This window comes from Silurus aristotelis (assembly GCF_946808225.1).
Source record: "Silurus aristotelis genome assembly, chromosome: 21".
In the NCBI taxonomy this organism is placed as follows: Eukaryota; Metazoa; Chordata; class Actinopteri; order Siluriformes; family Siluridae; genus Silurus; species Silurus aristotelis.
Genome location: NC_139594.1, coordinates 14,554,810 through 14,575,858, shown reverse-complemented (window position 1 = coordinate 14,575,858; position 21,049 = coordinate 14,554,810). Strand labels below are relative to the sequence as shown.

Sequence of the window (21,049 nt, the reverse complement as noted above, 5' to 3'; positions counted from 1 at the left end):
AGTTTCTTATGGAGTGATGAAAATGAAGCTGGAGTTGAAGGGGTGATGATAAATGTCATCAGTGCTTATGCTCCTCAAGTGTGCTGTGAGATGAAGGAGCAGGACAAATTCTGGAGTGAGTTAGATGAAGTGGTGGAGAGTGAGGTGATGGGTAGGTATGGCCTTAAGAGAAGGAATGTGGAAGGGCAGATGGTGGTAGATTTTGCTAAAAGTGTGGAAATTGCAGCGGTGAATACTTATTTTAAGAAGAAGGAGGATGACGAAGGGTGAGTGGAGTAGTGGAAGCCAGGCTGAGAGAAGAGGTGACCATCTGTGATCAACAGTATGGTTTCATGCTTAGGAAGAGCACCACAGACGCTTTATTTGCTTTGAGAATGTTGATGGAGAAGTATAGAAAAGGTCAGAAGGAGTTGCATTGTGTGTTTGTGGAATTAGAGAAAGCGTACACAAGGGTGAAAAGAGGAGTTATGGTATTGTATGAGGAAGTCAGGTGTGTCAGAGAAGTATGTGAGGGTAGTGCAGAACATGTGCAGTAGGAATGACAGACTGGTACAAGGTGTAGGTTGGACTGCATCATGGATCGGCTCTGAGCCCTTTGCTGTTTGCTGTGGTGATGGACAGGTTGACAGATGAGGTCAGAAAGGAGTCTTCATGGACTATGATGTTTGCAGATGATATTGTGATTTGTGATGAGAGTATGGAGCAGGTTGAGAAGAGCCTGGAGAGGTGGAGGTACGCGCTGGAGAGAAGGGGAATTGAGAGTGTGTTGGAGAAGTAAAGAAAAGAGTGCAGGCATGGTGGAGTGGGTGGAGAAGAGTGATAGCAGGCGTGATTTGTGATAGAAGTGTATATGCGAGAGTGAAAGGAAAAGTTTATAGGACTGTGGTGAGACCTGTGATGTTGTATGGTTTAGAGACAGTGGCATTGAGTAAAAGACAGGAGGTGGAGCTGGAGGTAGCAGAGCTGAAGATGTTGAGGTTTTAATTGGGATCAACGAGGATGGACAGGATTAAAAATAAGTTTTTTAGAGAGACACCGCATGTAGGACGTTTTGGAGACAAGGTGAGGGAGGCCAGATTGAAATGTTTTGGACATGTGCAGAGGAGGGACATGGGGTATATTGGTAGGAGAATGCTGAGGATGGAGCCACCAGGAAGGAGGAAAAGAGGAAGACCAAAGAGGAGGTATATGGATGTGGTGAGGGAAGACATGCAGGTAGTTGGTTTGAAAGAGGCAGATGTAGAGGACAGGGGGGTGTGGAGACGTATGATCCGCTGTGGCGACCCCTAATGGGAGCAGCCGAAAGCAGAAAAAGAAGTTTGTGTGTATATAAATACATACACATATATAGTAAGGAGTCTAATTAAATAACTAAATAAAGATTCATTCATTTTGAGATTCAAACAAGTCACTATAACGATTCGATCTTCCAATCACTACTGAGTACCAAGTGCTCTCGGTGTAAAGAACATCGAAGTATATCCCAAATGCGTATTCTTTAACTCCATAGTGCATTTTATAGAGCGACTGCTTTCTTACTTATAGTGCGCAGATGGAGTGAACATCGAGTGGTTTGAAACTCGGCCTGAAGCAGGCCGCGCTCTCGCGATAACAGGTTTGCGGTTTACGCGCGCGGGGCACTCTGGGAAATCCTTTCTCTACGAGGCCATCTTGGAGTGAACCAGGCAGTAAGTTCGGCTCTACTAAAGATTTAAGAAAATAGCGCGTGTGGAGGCGCGTCCTGTACCTGCTTTTGGTTCTGTTTCGAAAAGGAGAGTTTATTTGTCTTGTTTTGGTCCGCAGGTTGGCCGGAACGGACTGAAACGAAAATGGTGGCCGCAAAGAAAACGGTGAGTCTGGGAGGCGCTGCTGCTGCATGGCGCCCGCTTTCACGTGGAAGTGACACGGCGAGGCCTCGGGTTTTATTTATAGACATTTAATGGACTTGTTCACGTTGGTGTCGTGTTTAGTGGGTGAATGAGCCGTGAAAATGTTTAAGCTTGTGATGTAGTTTCAGTAAAAACTGCTGATCGCTATTAAACTACATCAAAGTGTACATAGAGCACCAGCACATATGCCTGGGTTCAGCATGAGACTGGCTGAGGGTCGGGTTTATTTCAATAAAAGTCTGAATTTTGGGTTCTATACATGTTAAAGCATCCTGTAACATATAAAAAACAATCTATATTTATATTAGAATTCATATGTGTCTAGACGTCTAGACTAACGTGCATGGATTATTAATCAGATATATCTTGAAACGTACTTCATAAATCAGTCATTGAATTTCTCTCTTTATATTTTTTCTTACTGATATCAAAAATGTTATAGCACATATTTATAACATTGGTGTGTTTTTCGTGCTCTAAAGTCCAATCCTAACAAGGTTGTTGATGGTTGTTGTATTGTATTGGAAAAGATCAATATTAACAATAAATGTAGATGGCCTGTCCATTTTTTTAGTTGCTTAAATCGAAGGTATAAAATGCAACACTTTATATCCGGTTAGAAGGAAAGAGTTAATGTATTGTGAGCGAATGATTCGATTCATTGAACTGACTGACAGCTGGAGTTTGCGTTCACAAGCAAAACATTTTTTTACATTATCCATAGTGAAGTCTTTATGGGGATGAGTGAGGTGTGGAAATTTCTTGAATTGTATAGGACAAGGGTTGGGAATGTGTGCTTTACAGGATGATGATGTTTTTGTGTGGTTTTTGCTTGACAGAAAAAGTCCTTGGAGTCAATCAACTCCAGACTGCAGCTGGTGATGAAGAGTGGGAAATATGTCCTGGGATACAAGCAGTCACAGAAGATGATCCGCCAGGGCAAAGCCAAGCTGGTCATCCTGGCCAACAACTGCCCTGCTCTGAGGTATCTACACCTACATTCATCAGATGAATTTATATTTTGTAGTTGTGGAGGTTTATTTGAAGAAAGCCTGCAGTAAATCCGGGGTTGCGAACAAGAAGCAAACGCATTTCTCATTAAGCTCACACGTCGTACCCTGCCTTTCCTTTAAATAATACAGCATGGATTTAAATCAGCACCTCGTCAATCATCTGAAGACTTCAAACATTATTCTAGCAATCTGACTGAGTACACACACAACCACCTTGTATGAAATTTAACCTAAAATCTGACCAGATGTGAAGATATCAGATGAAATACGGAATTAGGTGCAAGTATATGACCACTGTTCTTCATCCAGGCCTTGGATAATGATCTCCAGACAGAATGCAGACATCAGAACCATGTTATAGAATTTATCTCTTATTTTTGCTGTAAAAAGATTATTCGAGCCCTGTGATTTGTTGTGCTGAAATTGAGGATTACATGTTCCCCAGTCTACAATAATAGCTAACCACTCAAATATCCTTCAGTGTTACATTCATGATTTTGGCATTTCAGTATTATTTGTTTTGGAGCCTCCTTTTAAAATCAAGACATGAAAAATAATTACTTTTAGGAAGTAAAAATGAGCTGTGCAGAATTAAAACTACTGTTCAGATGTCCTTCTGCCCACTGGTCTGTTTCTCTCACACTTAGTTTTGTGTAGTAAAGTTTTATCAGGATATTAGTCCTGGGTATTACATGTTTTGAGTAATGGCTTGAATGGTTGATGATGAATTCATTAAGAAAGGATGGTCTTAAACTCAGATGAGATTAGACCAGATGTTCCACCACCACTGAGATTTTACATCATACTACTTTTGTAGTTGTATTTATGCAGCCAAGGAGTTTTTATATAAACTTAATATAAATTAAAACTTAATAATTGCTATTAACAGTAATTAGACTATGCAAGGTGTATTTTGAATAAAGATGTGATGCTATAATTATATATATAAATATATGTGTGTGTGTGTTTATTTTTTGTTGTGAAAGACATTGTTGAAGTTTTTGATCCGAGTCTTGCTTCTAGCAATCCAATTGAGTTGCGCTAACAGGACGTGCATTAGCTACAGGTGGTTTTTGGCTTTGTAGCTATATTTATAGATTGTTGCATGTGCGTGAAATAAGCTGTAGAAATTTCAGTCTGGCCCCCGTCTTCAGTACAAGTCAACAGTCTGGTTGTTTTTCTTTTTCCAGGAAATCAGAAATCGAGTACTACGCCATGTTGGCCAAGACCGGTGTCCACCACTACAGTGGAAACAACATTGAGCTTGGCACAGCCTGTGGTAAATACTACAGGGTGTGCACACTGGCCATCATCGACCCCGGTACGTAAATGTCAGCTCATACTCAGTAATACGAAGCACTCATTTTCCGCAGCATCAACTGTCTGGCAAAGGATTCGTGTAGTGTTTGTGCCTAAACCTTTTTCCAATGACCAGTGCCATGTAGAACATTACCGTACAGCATCTACAAAGGTTTGACTTGGATTTGTTCTGCATCTTCTCTTCACAGGCGATTCAGATATCATCAGAAGCATGCCGGACCAACAGCAGGGCGAGAAGTAGAGCCATTTATAAATAAATATGGTTAAAATAAATTGATGTTTGTGTTTATTTGCATTATACACATATCGGGGGTTTTCATTTCTTTAATTATTCCCTTCCCTTTATCACTTCATGGCTCACTAGAATGTAAAAAGAGATTCACAGTTTGAGTGAGGATGAGTAAAGAAGTCTGGATTAACACTATTGCTCAGGGAACATATTTCTATAATCCCTAGCGTTTGTCTCCTGGGTCTCCATGTGCCTTCATCAGCAGGCTCATGTAGAAGTTCATTCTGTTTGCAATTTTTTCCACTTTGCATCTGTCATTCCAGCACACTTGATGGAGCTAATAACTGATTTCTCTGCAGGCATGCACGTTGCAAAGAAGATTATTATACAGAGCTTTTTTTTTTTTTAATCCATGAATACAAAACCTCTATCCATAAGACAAAAGAGAAATAATTCCCCCATTTATTTGTTGTGCGGTGGGTTTTTTTTTTTTGACTAATTCAGCAAGTGTTTGAAGTGTTCTGACGCTGCACAAAGCTCCTTGAAGGTATGTTTAGATTGTGTTGGAAAAGTGTGAAGGTTCTTCAGTGACCTGCTATGTGACCTCACATCAGTACCTGACTTCCTTGTAGCTGAATGAGCACAAATCTTAATTTAGTGGGAAATCTTCCCTGAAGAGTGGAGGTTCTTATAACACTAAATGGGTAAAAAATGTGGAATGTGATGTTTAAAAAGCACATAAGAATTGCAGGGGCAGGTGTCCAGAAAGTTGTCTGTATAATGCAAGTTTCATGCATTTTTGTTAAGATAATTGTTTAATACTTTGGAGCTTTTTTTTTTTTTAAGCACCCTCATCCTGGAAGTCTGACTTGTAAACCAAATGCTACGTAGTGAAACGTATAAGTTCCCCATAAAAAACATTTTGTGTATGTACAATGATAAAACAGCAGCCCTTATCGTTACTTTGGGTTTCGACTGTAACATCATAATTGAACCCTGCATCACGAGTATTAAATGATTTACTTTTTAAAGGTTCTGTCCCACAGATTGAAAGAAAATAGTTCACTGAAATGGTGTTTATGCCACACAGAAGGATGTTTCTCACTCGTATTAATGCAGTTTTTGGTCACGTGATTACTTCGATGTTGATGCAACCTTGGCTGGCTCTGCTGACTGGTGTGAAATAAAAAACAGCTGAGTGCAGATAGCACACAGGACATGCCTTTAGCAAGCAGGCTCTTCATGTGCCTTAAAAAAGCTAACAGCAAGGGCAAATAGCAGCACATAGTGCAATGCAATAGAACAGTAAATGACTGATCTCTAAGTGGACCAGCGTGTTGGGACAATAGACTTTTAAAGCCATATGTGGTTTTTCAAACTGTTACCACAAAAATTGTATAGAATGTCTCTGGATGCAGTAGTATGAAATTTTCCCTTCACTTGAACTAGGATACGAGTACCAGCATGACAAATTCAGCTCCATGTAGCTATACTTTACATGGGTTGGAGTTGATGTTGAGTGGCATGCTATAGATCTTTCACCTCAACCCTACTGAACACCTTTGAGATGAATTGGAGCGCTGACTGCACCCCAGAGGACCTCACCTTCATCAGTACCTGACTTTATGAACACCGTGTTCCCAGAATAGTGGAGGTTATTATAACAGCAAATGGGGATTAAATGTGAAATGAGATGTTCCATCCAAAGCTCATGCTCCACAAACTTTTGTCCATATTGTGTATCCTGGGGAGGCATTAATGAGGACAAATTAGTAACGATGTGCAATGATAAAATATGAAGTCATATTGCAAAGCATCATCCAAAGTTGTAGATCGGGCCTTGTTATATTTGCTCTGACTCACGCATGATTAAAGCTGACCTAGTTGTGCACATAAAAGCAGGACAGTAAGCAAGTAAGAACATCTCTAATGCCATCTCACGTTTCGAGATCATTTCCTGTACATATCTGTTCACGGCTCTGTTCCTCGATGTAAGATAAGAGACAGAAAAGCGGCTTTTGTTATATTTAAGTGGACACAAATCATATTATTGTATAGATGCAAAATAAGTCAGACATCCTGAAGGGATTGTGGGTAATCTTTGAGATGTGGGGGGTCTTTACCACTAGATCAGATAGAGATTTATGTGAGAGCGATGTAGTTAATAGAGGAAATGATATACTGGAACAACATATTTTTTTCTCTCTGTGTTTTCTGTAATGCTCAGTAAAGCACTTTATACTGGTCAGGGCTGTGCTGAATACGGAACGTATCCCGGGAACACGGGGTATGTAACCCGAGCTCAGGATTAATCCCGAGAAGCAGTGAAGATTCCAGTTGGGCAACCCTTTACACCCCGACACTGGCTGTGTGTGCGCAATCAAGTTAAGTGAAAATCCACCATCTCGACATGAGAATCCTTTAATTTAACTGTTCGGTACAAATGTTGCAGCTGATAAAACGTCGAGTTCGAATCACCTCAATTACAGACAAAACATACAACCAACAGTAGAAACCAGTAAGAAATGCGAAATTCTTCTTTTTTTTCTAAATAAACATGTTACTCGCTCGGGAAACACTCTGGTGATCGATTGGATTACGTTATGTTTGATTTTAGAAATCTAAACACATTACATCACAAAATGATTGAATCTTAATAATGAATTGCTTCATGACGAGAAAAAAAAACAACAAACAGCCAGAACTGTGCAGATACAGCAAATGTGTTAACTGCAGGTTGTTCATCGCGATATTTTACCATTTTACGACCCAAAGCTCTGTATAGACGACGTAACAAGGCAAAATGGGGATTCAGCTACTGCTTTACAAAGTTTCCGATCTCTGAAAGACGGGATGCACTGAATGTATAAAAAATGTAGCAACTACAGAAAAACAGTTGGTTTCTAGAGTTTGTTAATAAGTTTGTAAGACTTTTTGTCCCTATTTCTACACAATATTTCTACACACAATTCTCTTCCATTGCTGCCTAAAGGAACATCAATCAAGCAGGAAATCTACAAATGAATGATGATACAAATCCTCTCCAAAACTGAACCCATTCGAAATAATTGGTAAGTAGAAAACGCCAAATTTGAGGAATATGATACTGCGAGCACAGAGCATTGAGAACGCAGGCTTCATGGGTTAAAAGGTGGTACAGTATCGCACAATTCCGCACAGTCGTTGCATAGATCTTTATATAACATTAACAGATTCAGGTTCAAATCTTAAGCGATTAAGTATTAATCTAAGGGAAGACTTCAGGAGTTTTTTTATTTCACTCGAATATTCAGACCCATACGGGGCTGCGTGCTAGCAATACTACTATTATGGTACTGTGCTACATACAGTCTAACTCGCCTTCGTTATCTATTACAGCACCTACGACATGAATTATTAAGACTTAAGTGCAAAAAAAAGACGACGTGGCGACTTGTGCATAGGATCAGTAGCCACTGGATGTGAGGGTTTTGAATCAATTCAGCAATACAGGGCTGTGCATGGAAATAGCTATAGTCTGAGATATAAAAGGAAATGAAGGTAATGTGACAATGACTAGATTACTTTCACATTTAAACTTGCTTGTATGATTTTTTTTTTCATGTAACTATACACACGATATATTTTTCTGAAATCTGGAATACACAAAAAATTCCCCCCATGATTGATTTGGAATAAATATTGCCTGCGGTTGATATAAACTTGATGTAAACTGGTCATTTGGGATCTTTTGAAAGAGTTTTTTTGGTAATGTTTAATACATATTACCCTGCCTGCCACATTCTTGAGGTTCCTGGGAAAGGTGCTCGTAAGTAATTTGTGTGTTTATTACGACCTGCCTTATTTGAAAACAGGTCAGGCGTTTCAGTGGCCGAGAGCAGGGCTGAGAAGTTCACAGTATTTCATTCTTTTCTTTTCTTTTTTTTAAAAAGGGGAGAGGTCAGTGCTGTGCAGAATCACTGAACTCTGGAAGTGCAAATCCAAATTGGAGCCGACACGCAGCACTGGGCTGCCGGGAAAGGCTAAGAAGACTCATGGAGGGGAGTGTGAGTGCCTTTAGGGAACAAAAGGATAGAGACGACACTGACAGAGTAAAAATTTAAAGGCTTGAGTAGGGGAATAGGAAACACTGACAGAAGAAGAAAGATTTTTTCTTTGGAGGATATTTAGGGAGAAGATTGAAGGAGTCTGAGAGAAAAAGACATCTGTCTTAGGCTGAGATTTACTCAGGGGGCGGCTTTTTCGGTGGAATTGCGACAACCTCTTCGTAGGATGGAAGCAGCACCTGGGAAGAAAAAAAAAAAAATGTGAGCACGATTTCCATGTAGTTCTTCATGTGGGTATTTAGGGTTAGGGTTAGCCCTAACCCAGACACCTTACAAGGCATTGAATACATAAACCCTCCCCCTATGTCCTGTGCTGAAGCATGGTGGTGGTAGCATCCTGGTGAGCGATACACTTTGCCTACTGGTTGCTTCTCTGATTAATGCCATCTTTCATGTTTACTTCCAAGGACAGGTAAGCTTTATGGTTTATTATTGTCATATCTTATTGCATTTTTGTACTTTGCACACAACAGTATAGGACATCTTTGGATTCGGTACAAAAACATTTTTCGTTCACTTGATCTTGAAAAACCAAACCTGTCCTGTCCTGTGCCCCTTTGTTCAAAGCAAGCTCCATGAAGATATGGTTTACACGGTTTGGAGAGTAAGATCTTGAGTGGCCTGCTATAGACCTCTGATCTCAGGTCTTCTCAACTTACCTACATCAGTACCTGACTTTACTAACACCCTTGTGGCTGATGAACACAAATGTCCACAAGCACACTCCAAAATCTAGAGGAACATCTTTCCAGAAGAGTGGAGGGAATTATAAGCAAATTGGGTCTAAATGTGGAATGCGATGCCCAAAAAGCACATACCATACTTTTGTATTTGCACTATAGAAACACTTTTTCATTATCTAATACATGTTCTTATATTTTCTTTTTTATTAGATTTTCTCATACTTTCTCATATTGTCTCATATTGTCAAATATTTAAAGTCCCTTTCATCTAATGCACAAATTGCTAACACTACAAGTTGTACTCTATATATAACCATGTTGGTGGCACATAAAAATCTTGAATCATGTGACCCTTTCGATCGCACGTACATTAACGACATTCAACTAATCACCCATCAGCAACTTCTGTTGATTTGCATTTGCGGGGTTTCATAGCAACAGGGATGAATACTCAAGCAATCACACACATTACAGTATAATTTTTGTCGAATCATGGCATTCAATCCATTTTATCGCAAGGGTTTGACAATACAGGATGTGGAAAGGAGGTAGGGGGTGGGTAACTTATGCAAGCGTCTATAAATCTGTTATAAAAGAAGGGCTAATTTGAAGTACACATTCTAAGCGGATCCTAATTTAATCTCCAGAGTTTGTCTGAAAGGGTATTAAAGGAACCTGGACAATAAAGTCTGGTTATATAATGGGGTATGAGCCAAAGAGCGAGAAAATCCCTGCTTTTCATTGGAATTCAATAACAATCCAGAGCAGCAGTGAAACATATCTAACACAACCAACACCCATGTCCTTTACAGAGCGAATATTAAATCATGACCATCCAGTAATTCTGATGAAGCAAGAGCAGAAAGAAAAGTACTAGACATTGCTTAACACTCATGTCATACTGACTCAACACCACACATGACTCAAGGAGACACTCGATAAATCCAAAACCCTTTAAAACTGGAAACTGGGTGACTCCATATTCAGTAATTAAACGCTATACTTTTTCAACAAGACAGGCAGAACCTAAAAAATTTAAGTTTGGCAGGTGCTAGGCTTCAGCATTTCATTGTAATGATTTATTATTGCAGTACTGTATTTGTATACTATTACTTACGGACTCAACACACACAATCGTATTAACTTCACACATCCATGTCTTCAGCACCACTCGAATTTCATCACCTCATTACTACAAACTGTTTACATGCTGTTTTTGCACATCTTTTTTTGTGACTGCTGCTATTGCTCTTTTGCACAACATTTTGTTTACATTTTCGTTTAATTACAATGTTCACGCCTGTACTCAGTTCTCTTTTACTTACCGCAGTGTGTGATATACAACAGGTTTACTGGCGGCACTAGTTTGTGTTTTTGTGTATTTGTCCTGCACTGTCTTGTGTTGTCTTGCACTGTCCTGTCCTGTATTGTCTTGCACTGTCCTGTATTGTCTTGCACTGTCCTGTATTGTCTTTGCACTGTCCTGTATTGTCTTTGCACTGTCCTGTATTGTCTTTGCACTGTCCTGTATTGTCTTTGCACTGTCCCGTATTGTCTTTGCACTGTCTGTCTTGCACTGTCTGCACCAGGCTGCACTTTATGTGGCGAGGACACTTCTGTGATGTAGCTTTATGTTGTTTTATGTAGCAACAGGGTTCTGGAGGAACGTTGTTTTATTTCACTGTGTACTGCGCCAGCTATAAAAAAAAAAAAAACCCTGAACATCCCATTCCACATTCAGTGCCCATTTGCTTAATTGTCATTATTGTCATTTAAGCCATATATAGCTGAAGCAGTTCACAGTGAAACGAGACGTTACTCCAGAACCCTGGTGCTACAAAAAACATAGAGCTACACAACACAACATTTAGCTACATAACAGATCATAGAGCTAAGGACTAAGTAAGTTGTCCTAGACACATAAAGTGCATCGCGTGCAAGACTGTTATAAAAATCTCCGCTCTTCTGGGTAGATGTTCCACTAGATTTTGGAGATTCGTGCTCATTCAGCCACAAGTGCTGTATTGATCAGGTTGAGGTTCGGAGGTCTGAGGTGCAGTCAGCGTACACACTCACCCCGAAGGTGTTCAACAGGGTTGAGGTCAGAGCTCTAAAGCAGGCCGCACAAGATCTTCCACTTCAACCAATGTAAAGCATATCTTCATCAAGATGTTTATGTGCACAGGTACATTGTCATGCTGGAACAGATTTGGGTCTCTATGTTCAAGTGAAGGGAAAATTTACTGCCTCTGAATCCAAATACATCCTATAAAATTGTCCAACAATGTGGGAACAGTCAAGTGTCCCAATACTTTTGTGCATATAGTGTAGTTTACATTACCTTACACACCTTAGGGTTCCTTTTATTAATCAACAAAAGCTCAAAAACATCTAAATATTCAGACATTTCCGTTATTTCATAAAAAAATTTATTGGTCTCGTTCTGGTTTGGACTCATCCAGTGTCAAAATGGAACAAAATGTGCTCCAAGTAAAAAAATAGCAGGACACATTACTTGCAAAATGACAGTAAATTGTCCTTGACTTACGGTTGTATCATTAGTGGTGACATAAACCAGGACCTCTGTGGTGCCTCTTCCACTAACATATCTGTAGCAGTTCCACACACAGGCTATCAGGTACGCCTGGCAAATAAATAACAACATGGTATCACTTTCCAACATTATGATAACATACAATGTATAAAAATGCCATTACAGTGGTGGACAGTAACAAAGCAAAGTAAGTATTTCCAATTGAGGAGACTTTGACTGTGACTTCACTACATTTTAAAGTCAAATACCATACTTTTCACTCTTTTGTGAATTCAGATTAAAAACTGGTCAAGCACTCGGCTCAAGTATTTTTGCTCAAGTGAAAGTTAAAAAGGGAGCAGTTTTACTCTTTTCGTGTCATTTTACAGACTGTATCTCTACTTTGTCCACCACTGATCATGAGACAATCTAGCCTTGCAATACATAGTAACATAATCAACCGTGGATGTTGCTACAGCTATGAAAAGTCTATCGTACACCAGAATTGGCATTGGGTACAGAATGTGAAACACCTAAGTGACCTCTCGGACATGATGTGGCAAGTATGTAACTGGAGCATTCAATTCTGCAATGTCCTGCAATACCAAAATATTTGGTATATTGGTAATAAAACATGCTTAACACTGTACACAATGACAAAGTTAGTTCATTATTTGTTCTCCTACACTCCAGTAAGGACATTCATGTAGTTTACAACTTGAACCAACGTCAGACTGCGTGCTGCTATTGTATCGATTCTACATTGTAGGCACTACATCACATTAAGACTGGATTCAGAATTGTTTTTAGCTAGAAACTAAACTGCACTCATGCTGCAAAAATCTTGAAGGAAAATATGCACAGCATAGGAAACCATCCACACGGGACATTATTTGAAGCTGGACACTTGGCTCTGGAGAGACGTTCGGACGTTTCATATTTTCCGCGTCTAATTTGCATGGAGTTTAATCCAACTCCAAATTTTCCACAGAGTGTCAGGTTCTCGCTACTCTCCGATCCCTCTGAGAGGTTCTAAAGACGCCGCATTGAAAATTAATGGCCGCGAAATGTCAGGTATTCAGTGTAACTGTGTACCCTTATTGTAAAATATCATGTTACGCTGGGGAGTGTACTGGAAATGGTGTCACTGGGTCTGGTGTCAAATTTCACCAATTCCACCGCATTTACCTTAAAAGCCAGGATACAGCCAATGAAGATGAGTACAGCGAACACTAGGCATATGTTGTTGGTGGACATCAAGTCCTCTTTGTATGGAAAGGTCCCAGGCTGTTTAAAACACAAGCAACCGTTTCACAATGATACTAAAATACCTGGTCAGTAGCAAGAATAAATATTTAAAGACCAAAAAATTTTTTTGAAAGTGTTCCCTACCAGTTGCTCAAGGTAATCCTGAATAGTGTTCGGGTAAACCATGACACTTATTGCTACCAGGGTGTTGAGGGCAAAGTCAAAGATTTGGTAGCAGAAAAATGGAATAATCCAAGCAGCATGTTGCTGTAAAGAAAGGATTCATGTGGATTATTTATGTATATATTAATTATAATACATAAAGATTTAATAATTAAAAAAAAACACAATAAAGGAAACTTAATGAAGAAACAATCACGGGAACAAAAAATAAAAACAGACGAAAGTATTAAAAAAAATACAACAGTGTTTTAGTGGCACGTTAAAACGAATCAATAAAGGGATTATGCGAATAAAGTCCACATTTCGAGAATAAAGTCAAAATATATTAATAACATAATCTAAATGATGGGAATGGAGTCTAAATAATGAGAATACAGTCACAATATTTTGAGAATAAAGTCATATGAAATTGAAAAGCAAAATGAAATTAAAGAGGTAATAGAATTGCAAAAGACGTTTCGCATATCTGTTTCGCATACGATGGATGTGGATGATTTGGTTAAATCTTACTTTAGGTTAGGATTTAGCAATAAGGAAATTCTTTGTCTTTTGGTGCATCAGCATGGAGTTGGAATTAGCAAACGTTCACTGCAGTGGTTATTTTAGGAAGCTTAATCGAAAAAGATATGTTGTTCCTCAAGAGACTATGAGGATGATGATCGAAGAAATCAACCCTGAAGGAGTTGAACACCGTCGTGCTCGACGCTTTATTCTCGTAATGCTAAGACGATATAGTTTAAATGCAAATTCTAAAAAAAATCTAAATGTACACAGGATATTTATAAGACTAAAGAAATAATGTACAGGTGTAATGTAAAGGTTAAAGGTACTATTTTGTAATTACCTCATTTACTTTTATTATGGATAATGCAGCTGTACCTTATAAGCACCGTAGGCGGCCATCCCACAAATCAGTATCATCAGCAGGGAAATTGCAGCAGCGATGCACATGTCTGTAGAGAGAAAACCAGGTTAAGATCAAATTCCTTCCAGGTCAAGAGGCAGAAATCCTCCTTTTGCTGTTTTAGATTTACAGGTATAAAGAGTTCAGTTTAATGAATGCATATGATTATGACTGATCCTGACTCATTATTAATAAACCTAAAGTCACATTATTTACCTTACATTTTCAAATTAAGAATAAAATATTTCACACAAAAAAAAAGATGTATACCATATATACAGTACAGACCAAAAGTTTGGACACACCTTCTCATTCAAAGAGTTTTCTTTATTTTCATGACTATGAAAATTGTAGAGTCACACTGAAGGCATCAAGGGCTATTTGACCAAGAAGGAGAGTGATGGGGTGCTGTGCCAGATGACCTGGCCTCCACAGTCACCGGACCTGAACCCAATCGAGATGGTTTGGGGTGAGCTGGACCGCAGAGTGAAGGCAAAAGGGCCAACAAGTGCCAAGCATCTCTCTGGGAACTCCTTCAAGACTGTTGGAAGACCATTTCAGGTGACTACTTCTTGAAGCTCATCAAGAGAATGCCAAGAGTGTGCAAAGCAGTAATCAAAGCAAAAGGTGGCTACTTTGAAGAACCTAGAATATGACATTTTTCAGTTGTTTCCCAATTTTTTGTTATGTATATAATTCCATATATAATTCCACATGTGTTAATTCATAGTTTTGATGCCTTCAGTGTGAATCTACAATTTTCATAGTCATGAAAATAAAGAAAACTCTTTGAATGAGAAGGTGTGTCCAAACTTTTGGTCTGTACTGTATATAGCTAAAAACTACATTTGCCACAAAGTTATAGGAACACAATTGGATGAGGAAGCATTAAATTTTACCTTCACTTTAAATAAAAGACACAAATCCGTTCCAGCATGACAATGCTGCTGCTGAAGATATGCTTCATATGGGTTGGAGTTGAAGATCTTGAATGACCTGCTATAGAGCTCTAAACTCAACCCTATTGAATAGAGGTCGACCAATTGATCGGACAACCGATGAATCGGAGAATTGGGCCGATTATTAGGCAGGCGAATCTGTTCTGCGCTTACGTGAGAGAACATACCAGCAGGTGGCAGTATTCTGTATTCCGCATATAAACTGGGAAAACAGAAGAGCTAGAACTGTAAATATATAAAAGCAAACACTGTTCCCACCTGCCGTGATCATTACTAACGGATTCATGTAGTTTTTTTTCCTGATGTTTACTTCGTTGCAAAGACAAGAACAATAATGACAACAAGCGTGTTCCCTTTTTTCCCACTTGTGCTAATTTGCAGAGCTCAATAGCGAGTTATTTTTCTCAAAGACGAGCTCCAAAGCTGCTCAACATGCAGAATCGCCGAAAAACAGCTGATGCCGTCCGACTCGAGCCTAAGGTGCAGAAAAAACTAAAGCTGACCAACAAAAAAACGCTTAACATTCCCCGATGGCCGACTGTCAGCTCAATGTGTCTGAGGCTTTAAGTTCTCATCATTTATTTTGAATCTATCTTTATATTATATACTGGTTAAATATGATGCTACTTTTGCAGAGAGAAAAAAAATCGTCATCGGCCGGAGAAAACCCCATATCGGTTGTATTGAACACATCAGTACCTGACTTTTCCAAAACCCTTGTTTGCTGAATGAGCACAAATCTCCGCAAATCACCGCAACATCTTCCAAAAAAGTGGAGGTTTGTATAATAGCAAAAACGGACTAAATGTGGAATGGGGTGATCAAATACCAAGCACACAGTGTACAGTGTACAGTGTACAGTATGTACAGTGTGTTTATAGCACACTGTACATATATCATCCATATTACATCCTGTAACAGATCAGTGTTTTTTTTTTTCCTCAAATTTGACTGTACACTAAGAAATTCAGGAGAGAATAAGGAAGAGGTTTTGTCATAATATTGAAGACTATTACTATATTTCCTATGCAAATAGATGGTAAAAATAAACTGCAATCATTTACAACATGAGGAGTGTAGATTGTACACAATCCAGACATAAAAAGGTCCAATGGGCATCACCCTGAACTGTAAATCTGACTGCCCTAATTCAGCTTTAACACGTAAAACCTGATTGCTTTATGATGTATTGTATTTTTTAAGATATAAAACATCACTGATATTGTTACGTATATATTTAACGAAAGCCTATTTGGCTTGTGCACATCTTTACACACAACATTTGTTCACATTAAAGAAAAGAGAAAGCATATTCTTCCTAATGAGTTGCTGAACATGCAAAACCACTGGGAACATTTAGTATAACACTGTATACTTCTTAGAGGGAAAGTTGTGTAGCCCTTTGTATGAAAGTAAAATATGCTGAGATGACATTTTTCACTTACTAGCATCATCCATGACGTCCAAATCTGTGCCAAGTTCAGCACTGGTGAGGTGGTAGTGATACTGCACCGGGTCGTTTAGGGCAGACAGCAGGATTAACAGGACCACGGCATTGATGAGCTGCGTAGGAGAGAGGCAGGTGGGGAAGCATGGTTAATCTGGTGCACAGTGATGATTAGAGAATCAGTTAAGACATTACATAAAAGAGGAACCTGTCTGTTTGAACAAAAGCTAATCCTTAAGCACACTACTATATGACCAAAAGGTTGTGGATGCCTGATTATTTTGCTGTTTTGGGGGGTTTTGACTAGATTTTTAAGCTCTGAAGGTTTGTCCAGAGACTTATTAAGGTACAGCTAGGAGTCCTGGAGTGAAATTCATTGGGTAGAGGTCAGGGCACTGCGCTGAAGATTTAATTCCTCAACTCCAACCTTGGATAACTAGATCTTCATAGACCTGATTTTGTACACTTGAGCACTGACATGCTTAGGTTTCCTAGTTCCCTAAAATCTTAAAGTTATAGTATAAGAAGGCACTCCAGACAATTAATTTATGGCATTTGGTGAACATAACTTACTATCATGTCATTTACACAACTGAGCAGTTGAGAGTTGGGGGCCTTGGTCAAAGGCCCAACACCACCCGATCATGGTGTTAGGATTTTAACTAATCACATTCAACAGAAGTCCAAGATCTTACCCATTGTGCTACCACTTCCTTACAAATTCCACAATTCTAACCTTGAGGTAAAAGTTAACTGAAGGATCAAATATAGGTGGTGATCAGCTGTCCACAAAATTTTGGCCAGGTAATGTATGTACAGGGTCCTTTACGAGGGAAATATCAAGGTCCGTGACGTCGGAGTGACGTGGGGCCGCCTTCCCTTGGGCTCACCACCTGCAGCAGGGACCGTAAGGGACGGTGCTGTGAGGATTGGGCAGCAGTCGAAGGCGGGGGCCTGCTTAGACTGCTGCCCCCGTGACCCGAATTACGGATAAGCGGGAGAAAATGAATGAATGATGAATGTATGTACAGGTTACTGCATATCTAGTAATTGAGATTCACCGAACCTCCTATATCTGCTACACTTTATTATGCTCTGAGAAACTGTGGGAGGAATGAGATGATCCTAAAATAAAATGTCTTTTTTTTCCCCGTGTTTCAGCAGTTCAGACTCTGCAATACTGCTAAAAAAATGGCACAGTACTGCCATACAGCAAAACCAAAAGCCTTTGCTGCTCAGTCCCAACCTCTGTCTCATCTGTAAGGCATCTTCATAAAAGCATCTGCAATATGAGTAAATGTAAATGGCTTTTATCTGGTGGATTGTTGATTAGAATGTGTTAGATCCTAATAATTAATCATTATACATGCATTGTATGTATGCATCATATGGATTCATACTCAAACAATTAGACAGGCTGAACTGTAGTCCTCATACAAAAGAAGCTGAACTGTTGGACAGCTCCGCCCGACTGAGTAAACCTGAGTAACGTCACTAATGCCTTCGCCTCTCATTACACATGAACAGGCTTTGTACTTAATGTAAAACATACATATACATATATACATAACGTATACACACACACACACACACACACACACACACACACACACACACACACACATTTATATACTATAATCTTTATAGTATAGTATATATTTTTACAAAAACTGAAATTATACACTTTATACATAAATAAATGATATAAAGTTATATGTAAACATATAATACATAATTTTAATTATACATATTGTAAAAATGAATTCCAATTAAGAGATTAATAACATTAATCCAAGTGCATTTATATGATTACATATACTATTTAGACCGTTTTATTTAAATTACAAAAACTACAGATAAATATTTTATTTCATACAAATAAAACTGGTGCATTTATACAGTATAATAAAAAATAAATGTATATTAAATACAAATAAGATTCCTGAATTTCTTGTATTAAACTATTAGTTTTTATTAAATATTTTAATTAATAATATTGAATTAATTACAGAGTAATTAATGAAGTAATAATGCAAGAAATCTCAAGTGAATCTGCATGATATCACTTCCTCATAAATTAAGGACATCAAAAGGTTTTTATTACCGAAATAATTTTCTTTTAGATTATATTTAATATGCATTATGTATCTATGATTTGCTTTAGAATTTACATCTCAGTCAATGTAACAGATTAATGAGAGGATTTAACAAATACACTCCGATTAATTTCAATACATTTTAGCATCATGAATCAATTCCTATACGTTTATCCCAAATGAGCGAGCCAGTGGTGACTGTGAAAACGAAAAACAAGAGATGAGCTACTGTAGCTCAAAGTGCTGAAGTTAATGCTCGACGGGTCAGGACTGTTTTGGCAGCAAAAAGGGGACCAACACAATATTAGGCAGAGAGAGAGAGAGAGAGAGAGAGAGAGAGAGAAGAGAGAGAGAGAGAGAGAGAGAGAGAGAGAGAGAGAGAGAGAGAGAGAGAGGAGAAAAGATGGTATGAGGAAGAAACAGACTGACCACATAAAAAGCACATCACTCTCAAAGAACACGTATATTTAATTACTCAACAATAATTTAATTACTGAACACTTCACTGAACATTTACTACTATTACAATTACATTCGATCCTGGATGATCTCAGTCTTGTTTTAATTTGAAGTGCCAAAATGATTTAAATTAATAATTATATAATGTTAAAATGCATTTTATACACCTAAATGAATTGTAAAATAATACGATATTTATATATATATATATATATATATATATATATATATATATATATATATATATATATATATATATATATATATATATATACAGTAATATAATAATAAAAACGGTGGCTTAAATAAAACCATGCAAATATATATCTAATTTGTCATTTGCAAAAAAAATTATACAATTATTTATTATTTATATTAATAATTTGTATTTACATTTTATATTTATTTGTTATTGATAATTACAAAATTACTGAGTAAAATTGCATGTATAAAAAAATTCATATACCCTAAATTCACAATAAACATACACCTACAACCTATAATTTATTTTTATTTTTATTATTGAATTTGATTAAAAAAACAGGACAGTAAAGGAACTGGAGGAACTGATGATGTTCATTTCTTGTTCAAGGTGGGTGCAGGACAGGAGAAAAGGAATGATGAAATATCCCAGGATGTACAGAGACATACAGCAAGAAATAGAAATGAAAATCCCCGAGAAAAAGAATGGAGTACAGGAGATGAACATTTAATCTTTAAGGAGATAAATAACAGTAACAATGGCAACAACAGCAGGAGTATTCAAGGTGCTTTAACAGCTGTGTGCGTGTGTGTGTGTGTGTGTGTGTGTGTGCGATTTAGACCAAAACAAAAATACATACAGTGTGTGTGTGTGTGTGTGTGTGTGTGTGTGTGTCTGTTTGTTTAGAGCAATAAATATATTAACATGCATGGCCACCGCTCTAAATAATAAATGAAAAATAAATATATATATATATATATATATATATATATATATATATATATAAAAAAAAAAAATTACCGCTCGTGTGTGTGTGTGTGTGTGTGTGTGTGTGTGTGTGTTTGTGTGTGTGTGTGTTAAAGCAACCATTAGAGGGCAGTGAATAAACAACAGCATGCTGCTGGAATAATCTGTTTTTTTCCAAAATGAACAAAAATATCATGTTCTTGAGTCTGAACCTGTTTTCCATTGAACCCTGAGAACCTCCTTGGTTATGTATTGTAACGGGAGCTCGCGCACTGAAGACAGACAGACAGACAGACAGACCCAGGTCACTCACCATGTACCACACTCCGAGGATAATGGTGCCAGTCCGGACATGGCAGCAGAGGCAGCAGCTCGTGGTGTACCATCTGTCCCACGGAGAAATCATCTTCCTGCTTCACACCGAGGCTCCCACGGCTGTAATGGCGACGCTGTGCACTGCGTTCTTCACACTGGAAGCATCCAGAGCGTCGTCGTCGTGTGTTCTCAGGGCTCCGTGTGTGTGTGTGTGTGTGTGTGTGTGTGCCTCAGCATTAATTCAGCTCATCCCCTGGTCACGTGACCGGACAGCGAGGATTTGACCGAGGATCAGGACGTGATGGCTGCTTCTCTGAGTGTGTGTGTGTGTGTGTGTGTGTGTGTGTGTGAGAGAGTTTGATAAAGCTTTATAATCCACCATAGGGAATATAGTGAATATTAAACTATAAATAAAACCACAAACGAATGAGTCAATCTGTCTAAGCAGTCCTTAGATATATTTGTGAATGAATAAGGACGATTCTTAATTGCAGAAATATCTTAATTTAATGTCACACTCCCACTCACTCACACACACATACACTTTATGAGCAGTGAAGTGAATAGCACTGATTATCTCTTCATCATGGCACCTATTAGTGACATTATTAGGCAGCATTTTGTCCTCAAAGTTGATGTGTTTGAAGCAGGAAAAATGGGCAAGTGTAAGGATTTAAACGAGTTGACATAGCCCAAATTGTGATGGCGAGACGACT

At 38.4% G+C, this 21,049-nt stretch overlaps 2 protein-coding genes across 3 annotated transcripts; one reads left to right on the top strand and one right to left on the bottom strand.

The window, feature by feature from the left end:
• Positions 1–1,555: 1,555 nt before the first annotated feature.
• On the top strand, positions 1,556–4,495 carry rpl30 (ribosomal protein L30). The gene is made up of 5 exons (XM_083523862.1): positions 1,556–1,688; positions 1,804–1,850; positions 2,729–2,874; positions 4,093–4,223; positions 4,411–4,495. The coding sequence occupies exons 2-5, from the start codon at positions 1,830–1,832 to the stop codon at positions 4,461–4,463; spliced, it is 351 nt and encodes a 116-aa protein (XP_083379988.1). The 5' UTR covers positions 1,556–1,688; positions 1,804–1,829; the 3' UTR covers positions 4,464–4,495.
• A 2,361-nt stretch (positions 4,496–6,856) lies between these two features.
• Positions 6,857–20,663, bottom strand: laptm4b (lysosomal protein transmembrane 4 beta). Of its 2 annotated transcripts, none has more exons than XM_083523829.1 (7): positions 20,332–20,663; positions 16,513–16,630; positions 14,084–14,157; positions 13,166–13,288; positions 12,962–13,060; positions 11,789–11,884; positions 6,857–8,736 (listed from the first exon to the last, which is right to left on the bottom strand). In XM_083523829.1, the coding sequence occupies exons 1-7, from the start codon at positions 20,422–20,424 to the stop codon at positions 8,674–8,676; spliced, it is 666 nt and encodes a 221-aa protein (XP_083379955.1). In that variant the 5' UTR covers positions 20,425–20,663; the 3' UTR covers positions 6,857–8,673. The 2 variants fall into 2 exon arrangements, 1 of the variants encoding a protein (XP_083379955.1); XR_014530578.1 differs by lacking the exon at positions 6,857–8,736 and adding an exon at positions 9,440–10,383 and having other exon boundaries at positions 10,762–11,884; positions 20,332–20,631.
• Positions 20,664–21,049: the final 386 nt, after the last annotated feature.